The 24013-nt window shown below is 47.5% G+C and overlaps 1 protein-coding gene across 1 annotated transcript; it reads left to right on the plus strand.

Moving 5' to 3' along the window:
- The first annotated feature begins 326 nt into the window (after window positions 1–326).
- MAG (myelin associated glycoprotein) lies at window positions 327–22842 on the plus strand. The gene is made up of 9 exons (XM_084814372.1): window positions 327–375; window positions 2388–2756; window positions 5461–5757; window positions 7361–7618; window positions 9369–9629; window positions 10099–10386; window positions 12932–13028; window positions 16474–16573; window positions 22696–22842. The coding sequence occupies exons 1-9, from the start codon at window positions 327–329 to the stop codon at window positions 22840–22842; spliced, it is 1866 nt and encodes a 621-aa protein (XP_084670498.1).
- Window positions 22843–24013: the final 1171 nt, after the last annotated feature.

The raw sequence follows: 24013 nt of genomic DNA on the forward strand, positions 1-24013 counted from the left end.
ACTACAACTCTAAGGCACACTTGGGAGTAACAGCAGGGATCCCTAATTGGTTGGTTGACATTGATGAAATGTTCCATTCTTCCCTAATGGTGACCTGACCCTGGGCAGGCCTGCCAAGATGAGAAATTCTCAGATGGAGCATTGGGCCTAGCTGGCATGCTGTTCCTTTGTAGAGATTTATCACTGCCGCCTCTTGATGGCCACTGTGATATTTAATGCTTTACTATTCCAGTGAGTCCAAACAATTGTTCTTCTGCCTTCAGTTTCAACTTGCTTCTCATTCTGTTCCACAGGTTGACCTTCTCTGTTGTTCAGAAATTAACAACATGAAGCACTTCTACAAGACTCTTCCAGTCATATTGGTCCTATTTGAAGGTACTTCTTGGATTATGGGATGCAACCTGTCCCTGCAACATTCTCCCAGCTTGCAAAATTGTAACCCACCAAGTTAAACACAGCCCACCAGACATGTATGGTAGCCCTTCAAAGATGTACTAAACCTCCTGGGTGTCCTGCTGCCTACAGGCCATAGTGACATAGAACATGGTTGATATGTTTGTTTGGCAGAGTGCATCACAAGCTGCACAAGACTGTTCCAAATAGATCTGTGTACAGTGCTCAAATCTCAGGATGGTAGGGTGGCCATATGTCCTAGTTTAGAGAGGACAGTCCTCTATTTGAAGAGCTGTCCAGTCCAAGTCCAGTTTAAAAAAAAAAAGAAGCACAAGAAGGGAAAACAAAGGAGGCTCTGAAGTTGCCAATCAGCGGTGAGCACATTCGCAGTTAGACAGAAGACTGAGAAGACAGATGCACAGGTTACCTGGTCAGTCTTCCCCAATGTGGTGAGATGCATTGGTACTGGGTCTCTAAATTATACAAATGGTCTCTGAATTATAGTGATTATTTCTAAATTTGCATTTATACATACAAATTAGCACACGCAAATTGTTTGCACAACTATGCCCTTTTTTTTGGATGATGTGTAAGTAGCCACCTTAAGACCTCCCCGCCTTCTGTGACAGCACCCTTAGCTACTCATTTTAGTAAGCTACGGGGTGGACATAATTTGGCTAAAATATGGGAAAGTCAGAGGAAATGTGTACCTTTCACCCCCTAATTCAAGCACCATGTAGGTAGATCCAGGTAGATCTCTTTATAGAGTAACAGAACTCAGCTTCACTTTGTTTGTTGGTTTGATTCATTCATTCACCATAACTTAGTCTACTACTTGGATGGCCACAGAGCAGTGGTAGAGCACATGCAAAAGGTCCCAGCAGGTTCAATCCAGTGGAGGTTGGTGGCTTCAATTTCGGTGGGGCTGTGAATCCATTCTGGGGTTCAGTCAGAACTCTAAAGGAGCTATCCAAGGCGCTGAACCCATTTTAGAGATAGAGTTCAGCACTTTGGGCAGCTCCTTTAGAGTTCTGGCTAGTTCTAACTGAAACCCAGAATAGATTCAGAGCCCCACCACAATTGAAGCCACCAGCCTCCACTGGTTCAATCCCCAACATCTCCAGGGAGGGCCAGGAAAAGACCCTGGTCTGAAATCCTGGAGAGCCACTGACAGCCACTGTAGACCAGGGTGGGCAACCTGGTGCCCTCCAGATGATGTTGGACTCCAGCTCCCACTAGCCCCAGGCAGCATGGCCAATGATCAGAGATTATTGGAGTTGTCATCCAACATAATCTGGAGGGTGCTGGCTGCCCGCCCCTGGAGCAGACCATACTGAACTAGATTGATCAATGGTTTGACTGCATTCCTAAATGCTGTGTAAAGAAACTGGAATGGTAGTAAGAAAACTGCTAAATGGATAGATAGATCCTTTCCAGTGCCAAACAAATATGAGTCATTTAGTCTTGGAAGCAGGAGCCAGGCCCAACCATGTCCAAAGCAGGCAATGAAAGGGCTAACCTCTCTCATTCTGTGGTCCCTTGAAGCTCACAGGAGAAGCTGATAGCAAGATCAAGGCTGGAAGTGAATCCTGCTGGCTGCTCACTCCTACTTGAACAATAAGAGGATATTGTCTCAGCAGGGAGCTAAAGCCAACTGAAGCCTTATGTAGGCTGATAAGACCTGTCATGTGGTCAGCTCCACCCCTCCTCATTTTGTAGCATCAGACTTCTGTGAGGGTGGGGAGATGGAAACTTGTCCTCTGGCTCAGAGGACAATGGCAGAGCTCTGTCCTCTGGCTAGGAGGACCCTGAATAGGGCACTGACTGCCTTACCCCAGAGGAAGTAGCCTGTGCCTCATTCTCATCAGAATCCTCTGCTACGCACTGGAAGGCCTGAAAGCTGGAGAGGGACGAGGGAGAGGGGTCATGACATATTCTGCTCTTCCAACTTCACTCACTCCAGTTCCCCTCCTCTTTCCGCCTCTCTCACAAAGTGCTCCTGGCTGGACCATGGAGTGCCTGGATGCCTGAGCATATTAGAGCCTTTGAGGGAACCTGCGTTGTCATCCCTTGCCGCTTCAGCTACCCCGATGAGCTCCGTCCATCAGCCGTGCACGGCATCTGGTACTTCAACAGCCCCTACCCCAAGAACTACCCCCCGGTGGTCTACAAGTCCCGCACCAACATTGTCCACGAGAGCTACATCGGGCGCAGCCGGTTGCTAGGAGAGCTGAATTTCCGCAACTGCACCCTGCAGATCTCCCGCCTCAGTCCCGAGCTCACGGGCAAATATTACTTCCGCGGGGATCTGGGCGGCTACAATCAGTACACCTACCCAGAACACTGCAACCTCGAGATCATCAGTGAGTACCAGGCAGTGCCGCCAGGGGGAGCCAGTTGTAATGCCTGCATATTGCAGGGTCAGGTCATGGGACGCATCCCCTTTCATCTGGCATTGGAATTAGCGCTCACTAAGGGGTGGGAGAGTTCACGACAAGGAAGAGCAGATGATGTGCCACTTGATTCGAGGTTAGCTAACCCAAAATGAATGATGCCCCCTCGTTCTAGCCCACTAGATGATGAATGCAGCTTAGACTCGCCACCTGGACTGGTTTGATCGGAAATAAAGGTAACAACTCAATGGCTAGAGCACCTCCTTAGCCTGCAGTAAGTCCCAAGTTTCCCACGCACACTTAAAAGCAAAAGGATTCCAGGTAGCTGCGCTGGGTGGGGTGGGGAAATGTCTGCCTGCTTCCTTAGAGCAGGGATGATGTTGAATGAGGACCAAATTCAATGTCAGAGAAGCTCTCAGTGGCCGTATTCCAGTAGTGGCCAGGGCTGAAAGCAAATGGGCCAAAATACCAGAAATACTAAAAAAAAAAAAAAAAAAAACCCAGCATGTTTTAGCTTAAAGCTCTTACTGCCAGTAAGTAAGCTTTAGGAGAGGCATTTCAACCTTTTATAATAGGGAAAATGCTGCAAAAAAAGTTGGGAAACCACCCAATAATGGGGGGGTGGGTAGAGCCAGTGGAAGGAGCTGTGGACTTCTGGGAAACCCCAGCAGACCAGATTGGGACCCCATGTCAGCCGGATTTTGCCCGAGGGCTTGAGGTTCAACACCCCTGCCTTAGAGAGCCACTGCCTGTCAGAGCAAATCCCACTGGGCTAGCATATTTGCCTCATAGGACAAGCACATGGCATGCAGCTATGGAGACAAGTGCCAGGCAACGAGTGGGGCTATTCACACAACACTCTAACCCACACTCAATGGTTGAGTGTGGGCTATTGTTGAACCGTGAATTGTTTGTTGAACCGTGGGTTCGCCTGTTGTCTGAACCCAGGACATTTTTCACAGGGTGGCTTGTTAACCATGCAGTGTGGCTTTTTTGTTTTTTGAACAAGCCACCTGGAGAACTCATGGTTTGTTGTTAGATTGTTCATGATGGTTAACACGCCACACTGCGTGGTTAACAAGCCACCCAGCAGGAAATGTCCTGGGTTCAGACAACATGCTAACCCACAGTTCAACAAACAACACACTGTTCAACAACAACCCACACTCTGTGGGTTAGCATGTTGTGCAAACCCAGTCAATATTATTGTAATGACATTTAAAGCCCTAAGTGGCTTGGGACCTTGATATTTGAGGGAGCACCCCTGTTGCAGGGGCTCTCCTCTGCGTCTCACCAGTACAAGACATACACTATGGTGGGACATGGGAGAGGGCCTTCTCTGCTGTGGCACCCTGGTTGTGGAATGCCCTCCCCTTGGAGGCCCAGCTGGCGCAGACATTGGTCTCGTTTCGGCACCAAGTAAAAACATGGCTTTTTACCAAAGCCTTTGAGGGCTAAATGCATTCCCTAGCACATGGTTTTAACTGTTTTATTGTTTTATATTTTAACTGGTATTAGCTTTTTTAATAGTTTAATATGTTTTTAGGAGTTTCAATTATTTATTGTTTTATACTGTTTAAATTGATTTTATCTGTATGCGCCCCTGAGATCTTAATGATATAGGGCAGGGTAGAAATGTTTTAAATAATAAATAAATATTAAGGAGTTGGTGTTTCACCCAATTGCTGAGACTCCAGTATGCAGGCAGGCAAGTTCCAGTTGCTGAAACTTAGAAAGGGCAAGGAAAAGCTGCCCACGTTCCAGTAAAGACAGGTATGAGGGCTTAGGGTTGGCCATACAGGGAGCTGTCCAGCAGGAGGCATGGTGCTGTCCACTCCCAGAAACAAGTACAGACTTCGGTGAAGTTGGAAACCTAAGACGCTGCAACAGCAAAAGATCCAGACAGCATTCTTTTTGTGCCTGGTGTCAAGGGAGGGCACCTGGGAGGCCCTGAGGCTAGAACCGGGAAACGTCAGAACTGTGTTGAGCTGCCCCTGTATGGTGAGCCACAGCGAACTGCAGATCAGAATGTGACCTAAGTTATGATGTGCTCCGAGGCTCCAGAGTAGCTCTGCCTCCCCAGGCAGCCCGTTCGTTTCTCTTCATCTGGTAGGGTGATCAAGGCTTCAATAGACAACCTTGACTGTGTCTTCTAGCTTGCGCTCTGTGTTTGTAAGGGCTTGCTCTGTTGCAGGAGTGCAGAACCTCAGACACAGTGGTCTAATCCTGCCTGCTTGGGGTTCCAACCTGGCCCTGTAGGCTTCCCCTGATGGCCACACCCCTTCCCCTTTCCCCCTGATCACTAGTTGTTTGGTAGTTTCTCAGCTTTCGTGGAGTTCTTCCTGCCCCCGTTCTAAAAGATTGAAATGCCTCTCCTGGCAGTAAGAGTTTTAAGCTAAAACATGCTCATATTTTTTGTTATTTTAACCCTGCACCCTAAATACTAATGTAATCTGCTTGTGGGCTTCCCATATGCATCTGGTTGTCTACCGTGAGAAACAGAACGTTAGGCTAAATAGGACTTTGGTCTGATCCAGCTGGACTCTTCTTACAGTGCTTAGCTTCTAACAAAGGCATAGGATTTAGTGGTTAGACCCTCTACCTGGAGGAAAATACAGGAGCTTGGAGAGGTGGGTCCCATTTCTGTCTAATCTGCCCCTTTTCAACCCCATAGACAAACCCACTATTGTGAGCCCTGCAGAAGTGGTGGAGGGATCAGAGGTAGAGCTGCGCTGTGTGGTGCCTGATAACTGCCCCGACATGAAGCCCATCATCACATGGATGAACCATGAGGATCTGGCCGAGCATTCTGTCTACGCGCAAGTAGAAGAGGAGGGCAGCACCTGGTCCCTCATCTCCCTGCTCAAGTTCATGCCGTCACGTACGAACCATGGGCGTGAGCTGGGCTGCAAGGTCACCTACGCCAACACCACTTTCGAATTTGATGGCATCTCCACACTGGATGTCAAATGTGAGTTCGTGTTGCTAAGTGGAAGCCACAGGGACAACCCAACAGCTTGGGGCTGGAGAACTCTGGAGGAATGCTGCAGGGATGGGGCCATAGCTCAGTGATTGAGCAGCTGCTCTGTATGCAGGAGGTCCCAGGTTCAATCCCCAGCATCTCCAGGTAGCGCTGGGAAAGAACCCTGCTTGAAACCCTGAAGAACCACTGCCAGTCAGTGTTGACAATACTGGGCTAGATGGACCAGTGGTCTGTTTCAGTATAAGGCAGCTTCCTATGTTCCTGACTTCAGGAGCCAGGGTTGTTTGCTTGCTGAACATCAAATCCCCAAATTTGTCAGTGGGGAGAGTCTCTTTGGTTGCTCCCACACTAGGACTCTTTCTGCAATCGTCTGGAAGCAGAATTAAAACCGTGGTTCCACTCAGCACTTAATATAGTGCTATATATCTCGCAGCGCCCTGCCGCTGGCCAAAATCCTTTTATGTTTACTTGGACAAAAGAGGGTTCTACAAAGTCTCTTGCAACTTTAGTTCCTGTTTGCTTCCTGTTCAGCATGGCTGGGGAGTGGTGGAGGATTAGTGATTAATTGACCCCTTAATTGCACCTCAGTTAATTGGTTCCTGTTCCCTGCAGGGGGAGGTTTTAATCACTGGTTTCCTCTCATTCATTCATTCATTCATTCCGTGTGTTTGTTTTTTGCAAAATTTGCCAGCTCAGTTTATTTGCATCATAAATTGACCATGCACAAATATGACCCCCACTCACATCTGCCTACTTTTGTTGTTGTTGTTGTTCAGTCATTCAGTCGTGTCCGACTCTTCATGACCCCATGGACCATAGCACGCCAGGCCTTCCTGTCCTGCGCTCTCTCCCGGAGCATGCTCAAGTTCATATTCATTGCATCAGTGATACTATCTAGCCATCTCATCCTCTGCCGTCCCCTTCTCCTTTTGCCTTCAGTCTTTCCATCTGCCTACTAGCATGCCGTAATTGGAGAATCTGGGTGCTGGTGGACCAAACTTTACATTACACAGCAGATGCCTGTAACAATCTCCAAACAGGTTTTGCGTGTGTTTGCTTAATAAAAAGAAGCTGCAGGATGTGTCCAAGCCAATGTGTCCAGAGGAGGTGCAGAAGGGAAGGAAATGCTCAGCTCTTTCATCATGAACTTTCCCCCCAGTCAGTATTAAACCTCTCCCCTATGAGAGAGAAAGCAACAGGGTGTGTGTGCTTTTAAGTGGAAAACATCCAGAGGGGAAATTGTTAAACAGCATCTCACCTTAAATCATTCTTCTGAATAAATTTGTATGGTTTCTGAGTCTGTAGTTAGTTCTTTTCTTTTTTTTTAAGTCTGGGGAAAGTTACACACAACTGTGTTTGCTAAAACAGAATAGGGGAAATGGTATTTATTAATTGTTATTTATTTATATCACCATTTATATTGCACCCTTCTAGTGCCCGTGCACCACTCAGTTCAGTATCAGAATTCAACAGCTTGAGCAGTGTCTTGAGAAAATCTTCTGTTTTTATAAAAGCAAGTTACTAGTCTTGATTGTTCCAGAAAGGAACTGAAGACATACCCAAAGGTGATTTCTCTGGCTTTCATCCGCAGACCCACCCCGCATCCTGCAAGTGAACTCCTCGGTGGAGGTAATACATGGCTCTCAGGTGGTGCTGGTGTGCTCGGTGGACAGCAGCCCCATGGCCCTGATCTCGTGGCTCAGAGAAGATGAGGTTTTGCATGAGGACATAGCTGGAAACCTCACTCTGTATTTAGATAATGTCACCCACCTACATGATGGCATCTACACTTGTGTGGCTGAGAACATCTACGGCAAGGACAACCATTCCCTGGCCCTGGCTGTGCTGTGTGAGTGGCTAGTCTCCGAACTCAATGGGATGGGTCCCCCATTCTGGGAGGAGCTCTGCAGTGTAGTGACTGATTAAGACCAGGACAGGGAATCAAGTTGCTCATTTTCAGTCTCCCAGACCTTTAACAAATCCCAGTCTCATCCAGTCAAATCTAGGCGTCTGATTTAATTTGATTTCAGGAATAATTGGGACAATTTGGCTTTCCTTGGGTGTTCTCAATAGAGTTGAATGGAATTGCTCAGCCAAAATGTTTTGGAGCAGCCTTCCCCAGCCTGGTACTCTCTGGATGTGTTGGACTACAGCTCCCATACTCCCCAGCCAGCATGCCTGGGGATTATGGGCATTAATTCTGCTCCAACAAAAATCTGGGATGGACGCTTCCAGAATGGCAAGGGCTGATGTGGTCGACCCTCTGCTTCACTGGAGGATCCTGGCCATGGAAGTCTAAGCCTAACATGGCCTTGGGACATCCACAGGGCATGCTAGGCCTTGCTTGACATGCTGATGATGGAATGGACTAGAACTTAGAAGGACCATAGTGCAGGTGGTCTCAGCTTCAATCCCAGGTAGAAAGATCAGATAGTTGGTGATGCAAAAGACCTCTGCCTGTAACTCTGGAGAACTGCTGCCAATCAAAGCAATATTACTGGGCTAGATCAGGGTGGGTGACTTGCAGCCTTTGGCCTAATTTCAAAAGCCTTCTTCAAGTGATCAGGACAGACCTCTGGCAAGAGCAAACTGTTCCTCCCCTAGTAGCCTGCTTGGCAGGAAAGAAGAGGGAGGTGGGAGAGAGAGAAGGGGGAGTCAGAGAGACAGACAGAGAAAGAGAGAGAGAAAAGAGGGTGTCAGACAGAGAGAGAGAGAGGTGGGGTGTCAGAAAGAGGGGGGGGAAAGAAAGGGGGAGAGGAAAGGGGATGGAAGGAAGAGAAAGTGGTGGCAGAAAGAAAGAGAAGCAGGGGCAGCCGTAGTGATGTAGTGGAGCCAGGACTCACAGGGACTCAGCACTGGCACTATTTTATTAGCAAGGTCATTGATGTCATCTGCCACCCCCTTCAGAATTCCCTGTTCCTTCTCAGCTTAGCTACAATCCTCAAAGTAGCTGGGGAGAACTGAACTTTCCCAGCAACAATATATTGTTCCATGTTGTAATACAACGTATTTTGGGGTGGCTTGGTTTTGAAAGGGCAGTTAAGACCCATTAGCTTTACAAAAGACCTGTTCCAGATGGAGATAAAACTGCTAGAACTGGTTTGCTGATATGGATCCACACATCTGCCTGCATTTTTGGACTCTCCTTGGAGGCAGCGCTGCAGAGACTGTCATGATGAGTGCCTGCACTCCAAAATTTACTACTACACCACTGGGTGGCCCCATCCCCATTTAGCTCTGGTCCCACCTACTTGCTTGCTCTCCCTTTGCCAGTATGTGGCCCCTGACAGATTACCACCAAGGGAACGAGACCGTCAACAGAAAATGCTTCCCCACTCTTGGGCTTGATGTTCATCATGCCTAACCTGCTTTAAATCAGTTTTCTGTGTTAACCCACTGAGGTGCAGTGAATCGCAGACCCACTCCACAAACCTTTCTTCTGCCAAAGCAATTTTGGGCCCATACTCCAACTGGGAGGGAATCTCACCCTCCCGCCCACCCCACATCCCTGCTTTTCTCCAAGGACATGCGACATTTGGATTGGCTCTTTGGCCCTTCAGCAGATGATACATGTCTCTCTTGGTTGTGTCCCCCTGCAGATGCCCCTTGGAAACCCATGGTAAACTCATCAGTGGTGGCAGTCGAGGGAGAGCCTGTGACTATTCTTTGCAGCTCCCAGAGCAACCCCGAGCCCATGATCACCATATTCAAGGACAAGAAGGCAGTGGCCATGGGAGTCTACCAGAACCAGGTGGCACTGGAGTTTGAGTCTGTGTCCCATGAGGATGATGGGGAGTACTGGTGCACGGCGGAGAATCAGTTTGGCCAGCACAGCACCGCCTTCAACCTCACCGTCGAATGTGAGCGCTGCGTCTTGGGCTCCGGGAAATCTTTTTGATGCCAGGAGTATGGGGTGTCAAGGGGTGCTTCCAAAGAAGGCTTTTATCATGCCTAATTCATGGACTTTTGCAGAGGGGTTTTCAATTTGTAGCCCTTCCATGTTTTCCCACTGCTTCTTCCATCTGTTTTCTTAGTAGAAAAAATGAAAATGACTAATGTCTTTGGATTAGTAGCACTAGGAGCCCTCTGTCTGGAAGACCCCATGCATGGGAAGTAATAATAAAGAGGAAATTGTGTACCCCTGAGCACATGCACAATACCACCAGTGCCATTGATGCACCATCATGGCCATGAAGCTACACTTCTCCCCTACTTACCTCGCGGATGTCCTCCAAGCTTTGGGCCATGAGGGATCTCCAGGGTGCAGGACCTCTGTTGCACATCAGCCTTCTCTCTCTCTCTCTCTCTCTCCCTCATTTCCTTTTGCAGTTGCTCCCCTTATCCTTCCGGATTCCAAGTGCACAGCTGCTCGGGACACCGTGAAGTGCATCTGTGCAGCAAAATCCAACCCAGAAGCTGTGATCACCTTTGAGTTGCCCACACGTAATGTGACGGTGAACGAGACCGACCGGGAGTTTGTGTACTCCCAGAAAACTGGCTACATTGTCACCAGCATCCTCACCGTTCAGAGGGAGGTGGACTCTCAGCTCTACATCGTCTGCTCAGCCCGGAACCTCTATGGCACCAGGAATCAGCAGCTGCAGTTCCACCACTCCAGTGAGAGTCCTTACGGGCAACTGCCCCACCTGATCTCTGCAGTGCTGTTCCTCAGCAAGATGGGCCCACAGGCTCCCATTGGCCCTGCTGCAGGGGTTGGCCTTGTCAGCCATCTGCTGGGGCCCACACAACAGCAGGATCCCCACTGCTGAAACACCACCACCGGCCCGGCCCCTCCTCCTGCTCCTTGCTGCTGTCACTGCCTGTTCATCTGCCCTGTCCAAGCAAGTGACCAGTGACAGGGGCAAGGAAAAGAAGGTGCAGCCTTTGCTTGCCTTGCCGTCTCCCTCTGGACAGTAGTGGATTAGGCCCAGAGGAATGAGGCACAGAAATGAAGTGAAGGAGTTGGGTAGGTTTAGCTCGGAGAAGAGACTATTAAGAGGCAATATGAGAACCATCTCCAAATATCTGAAGGGCTATCACATAGATCAGAGGTGGGCAGAAGGCAGATCTCCAGATGTTTTTGACTTCAAATCCCAGGTGCCCCTACCAGCAGGAATGCTGGAAGCTGAAGTCCAAAACATCTGGAGTTCTACCTTCTGCCCAGACCTGACATAGATGATGGAGCAAATGTGATTTCTCTTGCTTCGGGGGGTAGGACCTAAACCAATGAGTCTGAATTGCAAGAAAAAGGATTTAGATCTAATGTCAGGAAGAATTTCCTGATGGCACGAGCTGTTTGACAGTGGAACAGACTGCCTGTCAGGGGTGCTGTAGCGGTAGATTTCCTACAACTGCAGGGGGGTTGGACTAGATAATGTTTGAAGTACCCTCCAGCCCTATGATTCTATGAATTGGAAGTACCAATAACCATGAGAAGGACATGGGACTATTTCAGGAAGAGGGCTGAGGGCATCTTGTCCAGGGCCCCCCAAAACTCAAAGCCAACACTGTGCAGAGCTTCTTCAGCTAGGCCTCTGATTCTTCCCCCTTTCCACTACCCCACACCTTTGTTTGGCCCCTCACAAATGCTGCCAGTACTCAGGCTTTGGCTTTCACCTTTTCTTATTCTCCTGCTTCAGATCACCCAATTCCAGGGGCAGCTCCCCAGTTCCAGAATGTTCCAGGATATTCCCTGCATCTGCTAAGAGTTTTTCCTGCAGCAACCACCACACAAATGCCACTCGTTCTGGGCCCAAGGCATATGGATCTGGCTGGATCTGTACCTTCAAAGCACTCAGGCCGGATCCATTCTTTCAAAGCGCTCAGTTCTCCCTGCCAGGAAGAACTGCCAAACCCTCCCCATCCAAGCAGGGATGTCTTTTGAAAGCAAGGATCTGGCTGGATCCATATTTTAAGGCCTTAAGAAGAGCCTGCTGGATCAGACTGATCTCGGAAGCTAAGCAGGGTCAGCCCTGGTTAGGACTTGGATGGGAGACAGCCTGGGAATTAGACTTCCTGCATTGAGCAGGGGGTTGGACTCGATGGTCTGTAGGCCCCTTCCAACCCTGTGATTCTATGATTCTGTGATTCTAGACCAAAGGCCTAACGCAGCCTTCCTCAACCTGGTGCCCTCCAGGTGTGTTGGACTGCAGCTCCCAATTGTCATGCTGGCTGGGAATGATGGGAGTTGCAGTCCAACACATCTGGGGGGCACCAGGTTGGGCAAGTCTGGCCTAACTGTTCCCACAGTGGCACTCGTGTCTCATTTGTGGGCTTTCTGAGGCTTCTGGTGGGCAATAAGACCCTCCTGCTTGTGTTCCCCAGTAACTGGTATTCAGAGGCACACTGCCTCTCATACTGGAGATGAAGTATAGCCACCACTACTAGCAGCTATTGATAGCCTTACGTGCAGTCCTATCAACTGTGCCCTCAGTGATTGGAAGCCCCCAAACTCAGAGGCATCCATCACTCAGTGCAGGACGATCTTCACCTCCCCGTCTGCACACCCTGCTTTTTAGCCCATCCAACAAAGGTGCCTCTGAATGGAAGGGAAGGAGGCTGGAAGAGGCTCAGGATAACTTGTATCCTGGCCTCTCAGTCTTCTCCCCTCCCCACCCACTGGAACGCCTCCTTTCCTCCTCCTCCTCAGTCATTTTTCTGACCTTGTAGGGCAGCTGGCACAGTTCTTTCCACACCAGCTGTGAGGGGATGGGCCCCCCAGATCTTTTACTCCCCATTCTGATCCTATGTCTGATCTCAGAAAGGAGCATCCGAACAATCCTATGGTCCCTGGGACACTCGCACAGAGACCATAGGATTGCTCTTTCCATGTTTTACTTTCTGGTATCTATGCCGCAACATAAACCATGACTCCTCTGCCAAGGTCGGAGCGCTGTCTCCAAACTTGGAAGGGGGACTCTGAAAAATCCTATGGTCTCTGAGATACTCACCCAGGGACCGTAGGACTGCTCCCTTATCCAAAGTACTCAGCTCTTCCTGCCCCAGTGGACTGAAGGGACAGAGCCACCAGAGATGCTGTGTGTGTTCCTCACCTCTGACCTATGTCCTGCCTAATGCCATCCTGGCTTTTTATACGTTCCCTCTACTGAAGTCAGGGACTGCCTCATTGCTAATCCTGTGTGTGTGTCTTTTCCTTTTCTAGACAGTCTGATGTGGGCAAAAGTGGGGCCTGTAGGAGCAGTGGTTGCCTTTGCCATCCTCATAGCTGTGGTGTGTTACATCAGCCAGACCAGGAAAAAGTAAGTTGGGGGTTGGGGTCAAGCTCTGCTCCCTTCATTGACCCCACTTCTTGCTGTAAGAAACCCAGGCCCACATTCCAGGGCAAAGGCCTCTGGAAATTAGGTTGGCCACTTATGAATAGCCCAAAAAAGAGAAAATGCATCACCAAAAAAAGAGGGTGCTGATTTGCATAAAATTTGCATGTGCTTCTTCATATGTATATATGCAAATGTAGACATTATTAGTATAATTTAAACAGAAATACAGGATATCTCACCACAGTGTGGAAGACTGTGGCCAAGTGACCTGTGTGCCTTGCTCAGTCTGGTGTCCAGGTGCCGCTGATGGGCAATTGCAAGGCCCAGCTGTTCTTTCGGATGGTTCTTTATCTTTAAACCAGACTTGGACTGGACAGCCCTTCAAATAAAGGACATTCTCACAACAGAGGACAGTCCTATGGCAGGCCTTCCAAGGGAAGGCTGTCCTCTGTAAAAGAGGACACATGGCCACCCTGTGTGGAAATACTTTCTGTCACGGCCTCTTGATCCAGAGCTAGGCCCTTGTTTCCCTCAGCCTCAGGACTCAAAAGGGGAGAGGACTGATTCACGCCTCCTCCTCTCTGTATGTGCGCTTGAGCCTCTTCAGTGCACCAAGGAGCCATAGAGGAGTCCTCCTTGGTCTTAGCTTGTCTGCTCTTAAAAACGTGCGGGCAAGTCTACCATCCTCCCACTTACTGTCTCACCTCCCTGATGTTTCCTGTTGGGGGGGGGCAAGAGATATGTCCCTTGTTACCATTGCTGCTCCCTCACCACTCTTTGCTGATTGTGCTTGTTGTTGCTATGGATGGTGAGAGGAGATCTGACAGTTCCATTAGACATTGTCCAGAAGAGGCCAGGTTTGGCCACTGACACTTCCTTTCTGACATGACATTTTTCCGTTGCTGGTGTGTGTGTTTTTTATCATAATCTGAGTGAAGGCAGCTGGGAACTGGCTCCACTGTTGGAGAGATGAGACATTTTGAAGGGTGGAGTAGTAGTAGAGACGGCTGTGTAGCTAACTCACAGCAATGTCTTCTCCTCTTCCTCGTGTGGTGCCACTACACTTAGCTCAGAATAGGCTGTGGATCCAGTTCCATGACAAGAAGTGCTTGACTGTTGCTTAGTAACCAGCCAGGAGTGCTCCTCGTTCATTTCTGCTCCCTGGTTCACATATGCTTGTTGCATTGATCAGTAACTCATCACTTGGGAGTGGTAAACACATGAGGCAGCCCCCACAAGATTGTGTTGATGGCATGTGGGGCTGCTGCTAGGCTCCCAGGAAGGGATGTGGGGCCACATGTGCAGCTGTTGTTTCTGTGAAGGAACATTTCCCCGAGGGCACTTATTTTGTGGAGATGCTGCTTCACACAAAAGGTGTCTCATTGCAAGCATGGTGGCAACCCCACACTCTCCCAAGGCTGCCGCATATATGAACTAGTGACCTGCAGCTCAGGATGTGAATTGCCTTCATCAGATAGTATTGTGGGAGAGGATCTCAGGCGACATGAAAGTTCTGTCTGCTGTGCTCAGTCTGGGAGGGTTGTTTCATGCCTCCCAAGTCATCCCTTGAAACTGCCGTCACTGGCCTGGCTCACGCATAAAACTAAGCCATGGTGTGGTTTGTTGAAATCTGGTTGTCGATGGGACAGTTTGCATGTAACAACAGCCGATAGGTTGAACGACCCCTGGGCTGTTAGGGACAAGTGGAAGAGAGCAGGTGTTCTGCCTGTAGCATGCCAACCAACTATTTCTGCTTTTAATCAACAATCTATGATTAACCCGTTCGTAGTTGTTAAGTGTAACATGTGAACCCCAAGTGCTGGCTTGTTTAGGGGCTAAACAACACAGTGGTTAACCCAACAACAAACCATGGGTTAACTGTGGGATTGTTTAGCCCCTACAACAACCAACGAACGAGCCAATCATAGGTTGTTAAGTAAAAGCGGAAGTGGCAGGCATGTGGGAGGCAGTGCATGTGCTCCCTCCCACTCATCCCCAACAGCCCATGGGTTATTTAATCCATGGGCTGTTGTTATGCACAAACCAGGTCATTGTGTCTGAACTCATTCCCGCAAGCAAACCATAGTTTGTTAATCAGCTATAAACCACAAATAAAACCCATAGTTTGGTGTTGGCTTATAAAGTCTGGCTTCTTTAAACCATGGCTTGTCATGATGTCTGAACCGAAAGTGGTGGCTTATCTCTGGCTTGTTTGCATTGCTGTCTGCCCTGAAACAGAATCACCCAGCAAGAGCAGCCTGAAAACGAAACCATTCTGAAGGCTGGCAAAATGGGTGGGAGAAAAACGAATCAGAAATAGGGAAAACAAGCTGCCATTTGTTTGCTCATCTGCAAGACAATTCATGACTAAAGCAGCAAACCATGGTTAAAATCAACCATGGCTTATGTAGGCTCACTTCAAGTATCATGCCAAAACATGGTCTGCATTCACCATGGTTTAAAACCCAAACCAAGGCTTGAGCTTCCAAATGGACATGCAAATCATGGCTTAGGGATGCTTGTCTGCTCAGCACTCCAGTCTCAAGGCTTCCAGAGGCCAGGCAAGAGCAGTAATTATGGTATGTCAATTCAGATATTACATCAAACCATAGTTAAGACAAGCTGTGGTTTACAAACCCACCTCAAAGCCTGGTTTCTGATCCTGGTTTGCCAGCTGATCACCAACCAGGGTTTGTCAATTCAGACGTCATGCTAAAACCATGGTCCTGTAAACGTGGTTTAGTGTGATATCCAAACTGAGCCCCAAAGTGATAAATACACATGTGTAAACATACCCTAAGTTGGATGTCCCCAGCTTCATTTCCAGAGTAGCCAAGGAGATGGAGATCTGAGAGTCTCTTTGCTTTCTGAATAAACAGATAAACAAATGAACAAATTAGTGCTTTATTATAGTGGAATTTTAGAGCCCAGTCCACAATCCAATTGAATGGAAGTAATTAGATTGTTTCAGTCCCATTGCAATCACTAACATTCTTTAGTTCTATTGAAATTAAAAAAGCAACAGCAAACTTAACCTTGAATTACTAGCCCATCACCACCTGGGGGTGAAATTATTCAAGAAATATTTCCAAACAGAAAATAATTAAGGATTTGTAAATACTAGCAAGATGTGACCATTTATCTTTGTTGGAGATGACTGCTAAAAAGACATCAGGTCTTGAATATGAACAAATTAGCAAGATTTGTTGTCATGTAATCAATCACTTAAAAAAAGAATTGTTTTCTCATTACAAAATCAGGCATGATTGCAAAATCAGAAACTCATTATGCTACATAAACAAGCCACATGGACTTCAGAACAATTATGTTAAACATATAGCCTGGTATACCTGAAAAATGGAGATGTTGTTTAGAAATGTGGACAAAGTTCCCCATTCTGAGTCCTTGACCCTTTTTTAATTCCTAGGAAAAGCATGAATGAAAGTTCTAGCTTCATGCAAACAGAAAACCCACCTGTCGTCTACAGCGGAGACTACAGGATTCCAGGCAGTCTGGAGAAATCAGAGGTACTGATGAAATGGAGAATGGGATAGGCAGAAGCAGGGGCCAATTCTAGGTTTTGGAGGCCCTTAGGCAACATGCTTGCAGTGTGCCGGCATCCCTGAGTATGCCCATTTCCTCCTCCTCACTACTGTTGCTGCACCCCATTCACTTGCTTCTCCCTTTGGACTCTCCAGAGGGAGAGCCCAAATCATGCAACGGTTACAGCTTCTCCTCCTCCTCTCACTGCTCTTTTCTACATGAGCTTTTCTACATGAGGCTGTTAATCTGCTGTATCTAGTTTTGGTTTCATTGCAGAATTGAGGTTTAAGCACTACACGAGGGGCATTTCCTTTCCTGCTTTTCTGCTACATAACCTCTAGGTGGCACTGTGGTACAGCAGAATAGCACAATTACACAAGTGGAAATAGTGTTTTCTTTGCTTTCTTTAAATAAAACCACATTTTCCTTGCTCTAAAAAAAACTCGCCAACAGTGTTCTTTCAAAACTGAAGTGAAACTGGAGGGTCATGACATTGGCTAAAGAACCCACAAACAACCATGAGGAGGGAATAAGTGCACACTAAATGCCTTGTGTAGAAAAGCTCTAAGGGCACAATCCTATGGCCACTAGACAGCATCTAGATGGCCATACGATTTTGCTGAAATTGGCTATCTAGCCACAAATGCAGGGCACCCAGAGCACAGAGGAGAAGATCCCCTCTGTGCTCCACCCACCCTGCATTGGATAGTCAGCTGCCTCCGAGTTCTGAGGTAGCTGACTATCCCCATAAGATTGTGCCCTAAGTTGAGCAGGAGCAGATGAACAGGCTGCAACAGCAAGGAGGATCAGGACTGGGCCGGGAGACTTCAGGTATTGGAAGTGGGCTTCCTACTGCAGCAGAAGCTTCAGAAGGTGCCCAATGATGCTGACTCCTGATGCCAGCCCTTGGCCAGAGAGGGGTAGCCTCTGTTTTGCCACAAGAACCCAGATCTATAGTCATGGGAATATCCTGCACACACATCAGATGCACCCATCCCAAATGCATCTACCTATATCCATGCCAATCGAGTCTTGGAAAAGGCATGTCAGGCTCCACCCTGGGTTTGGGAGAAGAAAAGTCAAAGCCATTCTTGAACTGCCTGGGATTCACATGCAGTCTGCGTTCACCATTTTTGTAAATAAAATGGAAATTAGAGCTGGAGGAGGAAGATATTGGCAGCACGACTCAGGAAAACATGCCATAGGAAATGGAGAACTGGGATCTTGGGTAGAGGGGTGCCAAGAGGGCTCCTGTGCCATAAAAAAAACTGAGTAGTAGGGAGAGACAAGGTTCACAGGTACAGGAGCTCAATTTGGGGTGCACTTGAGGTTGGGGTGCAATTAGATGTGACGTGGTAGATTTGTAATTGGACCTCCCTCAGTTTAATTTTTCTTTTTAATAATACCTTGTGGGGGAATCAGATCGGGACCAGTGCTTTGGGATAGCGGGGCGGGGGGGTAATCCTTCTATGCCATATTCCTGTGTAAAATTTTCCCCATCTGCTCTTTGCCACTGCAGAAAGCTTACTGGTACCTGCATGTTTTCCCTTGTCTGGGCAAAAAACAGTTTGGATGGGGATTTTTATTGGAAGAACACGATGTGGGGAAAAGGTTAATCAACCCTCCCCTAGCCCCACAGTCCCAATCTGATCCCACCCCACCCACCCTGTGGCTTTTAGAATTTATAAAAGAATATGGAAGCTGCTCATCATGGAACTCCCATGTCACATCTATTTTACCACTCTAAACCATCACACCAAACCATGGTTTGCACTAACCATGATTTAGAACTCCAACCAAGGTATGAGCTTCCATATGTTCAGGTAAACCATGGTTCAGAGATACTTGTCTGCTTTGATTTTTCTGTCTGCTCAGCACTTCCGTATCTATGTTGTAGGGGCTTCCAGAAGTGGTGAGATGGCTATAATTATGGTGTGTTAATTCACATGTTGTGCCAAATCATAGTTCATACAAACCATGGTTTGCAAACCCTGGTTCAAAGCATGCTTACTGATCCTGGTTTTCTGGCAGATGGATATAGTTTGTCCATTCAGACTACAAGTCATACTTGAGTTAAGCTTCCTTAACAGTGGGTTTGGTGGGTTGTTTGAATTGAACTGGTGCTGCAATTGCTGGGATCAGCTGCAACTGGTCAACTTTTATATTTTAAGTATTACATTTAAACCCCCTTCTTCCTCTGAGGAGTGCAGAAGCTTATAGTTCCCAAGGGCACTTTCTCCCATCCAGGCAGCTTACAGGGCCAGATCCGCTGAGTTTCTGCAGCAGAAATGATGCATCCTGTGCTGCAGATTCCTCTCAGAGGGGCTGGACAGCCTGTCAGTTTTTAAAGCAGGGATGGGGAACCTCTTTCACACCAAGGGCCAAAATCCATTATGGAGAATCTCTTGGAGGTCGCATTCCAGTGATGAGTGGGGCCAAAGGCAAAAGGTAGTGAGGCCAAAATATTAAAAATACCCGTATATTTTAGCTTAAAGTTTTTTCCTGCCACTAGGTGAGTCTTAGGAGAAGCATTTCAACCTTTTCAAATGGGGGGGGGAGCATGCAAACGCTGGAAAGCAGCAGTCAGGGGAAAGGGGTGTGGCCTGCAAAAAGGGGTGTGATCATCCGGGGAACTCCAGAGGGCCAAAATGAGACCCCAGGAGGGCTAGATTTGGCCCACAGGCCTGAGTTTCCCAACCTCTGTTTTAAAGACACAGGAGTGTCCTTCAGTGCCAAGCGTTGGCCACACTACATAGCAATGAAAGAGGCTGCTGCTGTTTGGAAGGGAACTCTCCATAAAGCTCTTTCAGCTGAGCCTTCAACAATTCCCTGAAAGTAAGAGCAGGGCAGCAGGGCCTGCCCAAGACACACTGGTGTCTAAGGAGGAAACTCTGGGTGGAACTCTCTTGGATTGGGCCCAGCATGACTCGGAATAGTCTCTTTTGCTGTCCTAGTGGTACCCCAAACCCATCATCTCATCTTGCCCCATGGCAGGGCTGGAGTTCTGGCTAGAGCCGCAAAGGTATCGTTCTCCACTCGGGTCACTAGTGACTGCTCTTCCTTTTCTAATAGTCTAAGGAGATCTGCTCCCTGGAGAGCCACTGACCCGGGCAGGTAAGTATGGACTTCCCTGTCCACATGTAACATTGTCTTCCCCCCTTTGCTGTATATGGTGTGTGGGCCTTAGAAACCAAAACTCTCCCATTTCATGCTCTCTCCCACGTTCCTCACATACTAAGAAATCCATAGCAGCTTTTCCCAAGTTTTGTTTCCCTTAGTGTCTCTGTAATAGACATGAATAGGCTGAGCAAACATCGTGAGGGCAATTTATTTATTTATTTAAAATATTTCTTGGCCACCTTTCAGGACAAAAGCCCTCCCAAGGTGGCTTATAGAGTAAAATACATAAAAACAGTTAAAATATTAAAAGCGATAAAAACATAAACACAATACAATAGCAATTAAAACAACAATAAAACCAGCAGCAACAACAATGGCAGTAGCAGCAACAACAGCAATCATATCATGAGAAGGCCAAGGTAAAATAATATGTTTTAAGGCCTTCTTAATAGCCTGCAATGACAGAGCATGGTGGACCTTCATTTGCAAGTTGTTCCAAAGGTGTGGGGCCACTACAGAGAAGGCCCCCTCACATGTGGTCACCCATCTAACTGCTGTCACAGGTGGGCAAACGAGAAGGGACTCTCTTTCTGCTCTTAAAGTGCGGGCAGGCTGATATGGGTGAAGGCGGTCCTTCAAGTATTTTTTTTATTTAATTACATTTATATCCCACCTTTCTTCCATCGTGGAACTCAAGGTGGCTACATGTGGTTCCCAGGTGGTCTCCCCTCCAAGCACTGACCAGACCCAGACCTACTTAGCTTCAGCAAGGTGGCTGCCTCATGTGCCTTCAGAGACTATGCCCTGGTAACTTGGTCTCAAACCGTTTAAGGCTTTAAAGGCCAAAACCTGCATGTTAAATCAGGCTCGGAAACACACCAGTAACCAGTGCAGCAAGAAGCAAGTGCACAGGCCAACCGGCCTGGTCTCAAAAGCTAATAAAGCATTCTTGGATTTCAAAAATGCCTTCCTGCCATGCCCTCATAGACTCAGACAAAACTAATTTGAGTCACCTCCCTGGCAAGTGGTTTGTGGCTTCCACTCCAGATGCTAATTGCCCATTACAACATCCGTAGTCTGCTATCAGTCATCAGGCCTCACCTAGCCTAAAGGAAGGCTTTTGGGAAAGGTACAGCACCATGGCTCACAACAGGAACTATAACCAACAGCCCATAGCTACTCAGAGAGCAGCTGGCTCACTCAAGATGGATCCAGATGGAGGCTGCCGCTTCCCACATTCCTCACACATCCTCACTGTAGCGTAGCAGGCAAAGAGAAACCATCCTGGGGAAAAGCAAATACCTTTTCCCCGGGACAAGCTTTGCCTTAATTTGGTGGTCTAATCTGAGTTTGAAACCCAGTGGGTCAGAGGGTAAAGTACAGCCAGTGTAAAAGACCACACACTCAGTATTTGAATGGAAACAAATCAATGAGTTTCTTGATACACAATGACTGAAAATATGATCTTCATATAGAGGATAATATTATATATCTGTATTATTGTTAACTACTGAGAATTCAAACTCAGATTAGTTCACCAAATTAACACTGTAGATGCAGCAAACCAGCTGTGGCTGTGGGGACCAATGGAGAACCAAGATAGACAGGAGTGAACATCTGGACTGCCACAGATCAGTGGTGTTGAATGATTGTTCCCACTGGCAGAAATAATAGAGTAATGTGGAGTAAAATGACTGAAGACCTTCTTCTCCAACAACAACAATAATAAAGTACCTAATATTTACATAGCCATTTCATGTAAATGAAAGTGGTTCTCAGTAATTGTTACAATAGTCCTGCAAGTTAGACCAGTGTTATTTCAGGGAGTAATTGAGACATAAATATTGGCTTACCTGAGGCCACTTTAGATCAGACTAGAAGGGGCTGACATCGGTTCTGATTGGGGGAGTTTTCAATGCATGATGCTTTTCTGTTTTGTTTTCTGGTGTTTCCCACGTCTGTATAATCTGAAGGCAATACCTACATTGGCTAAGTGTGTACATTTAATTTGAAAATGGATCTCTTCCACAGTCTGTCTTGCGTTATCAATCATTATGTCTGCAGACACATTTCATGTGTGAAAATGTCCTAGATTGTTTGTCTCAAAGCACTGGGTCTCTGCAATGACTTGAGCAATAGTATCAAGTTGAGGGCTTGTGGGGGTCCCTGTCTGTTTGTGCCCCTCCCAGCCAATGTTATTTCCTCTGCATCTTTGTCGGGTAAAAATGCAAGACTCTGCTTCCATGAGTGAAATTTGTTTTTAATACCAGGGCTCAATCCTGGAATGTGTGGCGTAAGACCCAATTAAAGTGCCTCTGGGCACATCGAGAGTGCTTTTCATCACTACTGAGTCATGACAGAGGGCCTCCATACTTCAGCATCCAAATCATATGGCAGTGTTTCCAGACAGACTTCATCTGCAACATCTCCTTTACCAGAAATTAAGACCCATATACCATGAAATGCTATTTGGGGAGTAGTGTTGATTGAACCCCTGCACTGGAAGGAACATAGGGGACTGCTTCATACAAAATCAGGCCATTGGCCCATCTAATTCAGTATGATCTACAACAGAGTTGGGGAACGTTTGGCCCTCCTGATGTTTTGAGACTGCAACTCCCATTATCCCTCACTATTGGCTGTGCTGGCTAGGGCTGGTGGGACTTGCAGTCCAACAACATCTGGAGGGCCATGACACATTCACCACCCTCAGTCTGCACTGGCTGGCAGTGGTTCTCTAGGCGGTGGTGATTTTAAACCTAAATCTAAATCTAGGCAGTTTTACACTCTGGACTTTATGGTCTTATGGGAACTCCCTTTTAGTTGGTATTGTATATCTCAAATATGGCCCATGGCTCTGAGGTTAAACACCCCTGCCCTACAGGAATAAACACATCTAATTTTATAACCCAGGAACTTGAGTCCCACAAGTTAAAGGTCTGATCTGGGCCTGCATTCACCTGGTCTTTTCTCTCCTGCTCTGCAGTATGGGCGCTGCGACAAACGGCTCTTGAACAAGTGTGAGGACCTGGGCATTGACTACACCAACATAGACTTCACCAAACTGCCCACCAAGGACAGCTACACCCTGACGGAGGAGCTGGCTGAATACGCTGAGATCCGAGTCAAGTGAGGCCTTCCCTCCCCCCGCCGCCAACCACGGCAGCTCCCACGGACCTCCACCCATTGGAACTATCATAGTCTAATGAACCCCCTAGCCATGCCTGTTGGTTCGGCTACCCAGTCAGCCCCTCTGAGAGAACCCAGTCCTATCAACTGGCTCGGATGTCCTGATTCTGTGTGTAATTTTCCCTCCCTTGGAGTGCATACCGAAGATCACTCTAATGCAGAAGAGTTTGTCCACTTTTCACAACTTTGTTTGTCCCACCCAATCAGAATAGTAAAAGGGTGGCTTCATTTCACTTTGGCAATGGCACATTGATGATATGCGGTGTGCTGATTCCAATCCATGCTAGTGACATGTGCAACTGGGAAGGATTCTAGGTGATGATCACAACGACGAGATTAACCAATCCAGAATAAACTGAGTGATCTTAGGTATGCACCTATATAGTTCCACAAAGGCATTGCCTTTCTGTGTGTGCATGTGAATGGATCAGATCCCCGCTGGTGCGCGTGGGCTTTACTCCGGCACGACCGGTGCCGATTAACACAAGCTGTAGATCTGACCCCTTAGATCCGAAATATCCATTTCACATTCCAGATCCAGCTTTTAGAAAGCACTAAGCTCTGGGAACTAAATACTATCTCAGGAGCTCTAACAGGCCAATGTCCCGCATTAAAAAAAAATAGCAGGAAGGTGCTTAGAGATGGCATATAATTTATTTACATGCATACTGGGCAGCAGTTCCTCACCTCCCAACCCCACCAGCATCTGGTCTTCATGTGCAGGATCAGAGAGAAGTGAGGTGGTGGTTGGGAGCAGCTGCAATTATCATTTCCAGTAATGCATCCACAAGCTGTTTTTACCAGTGACACTTAAACCAGTTTTAGATATTTCCTGCATCTGTAAAGCAGATGACCAATGTACATTGTCGGGAACAGGGGTGTTGAACCTCTTTTACTCGAAGACCAAATGCCATTTCAGAGAAGCTCGGGGAGGGGGTCATATTCCAGTGGTAGGCAGAGCTACCGGCAAAAGGGGCAGGACCAATATACCAAAATATTCTATTACTGCCAGTAACTAAGCCTTAGGAGAGCCATTGCAGCCTTTTAGAATTGGAAAAAATGCGCAGAAGCCAGGAGAACACCAAATGATCAGCTGTCAGAGGACAGAGGATGAG

Source organism: Heloderma suspectum, chromosome 10 (genome assembly GCF_057233095.1).
Source record: "Heloderma suspectum isolate Gila_16-S chromosome 10, 16-S_ref, whole genome shotgun sequence".
In the NCBI taxonomy this organism is placed as follows: domain Eukaryota; kingdom Metazoa; phylum Chordata; class Lepidosauria; order Squamata; family Helodermatidae; genus Heloderma; species Heloderma suspectum.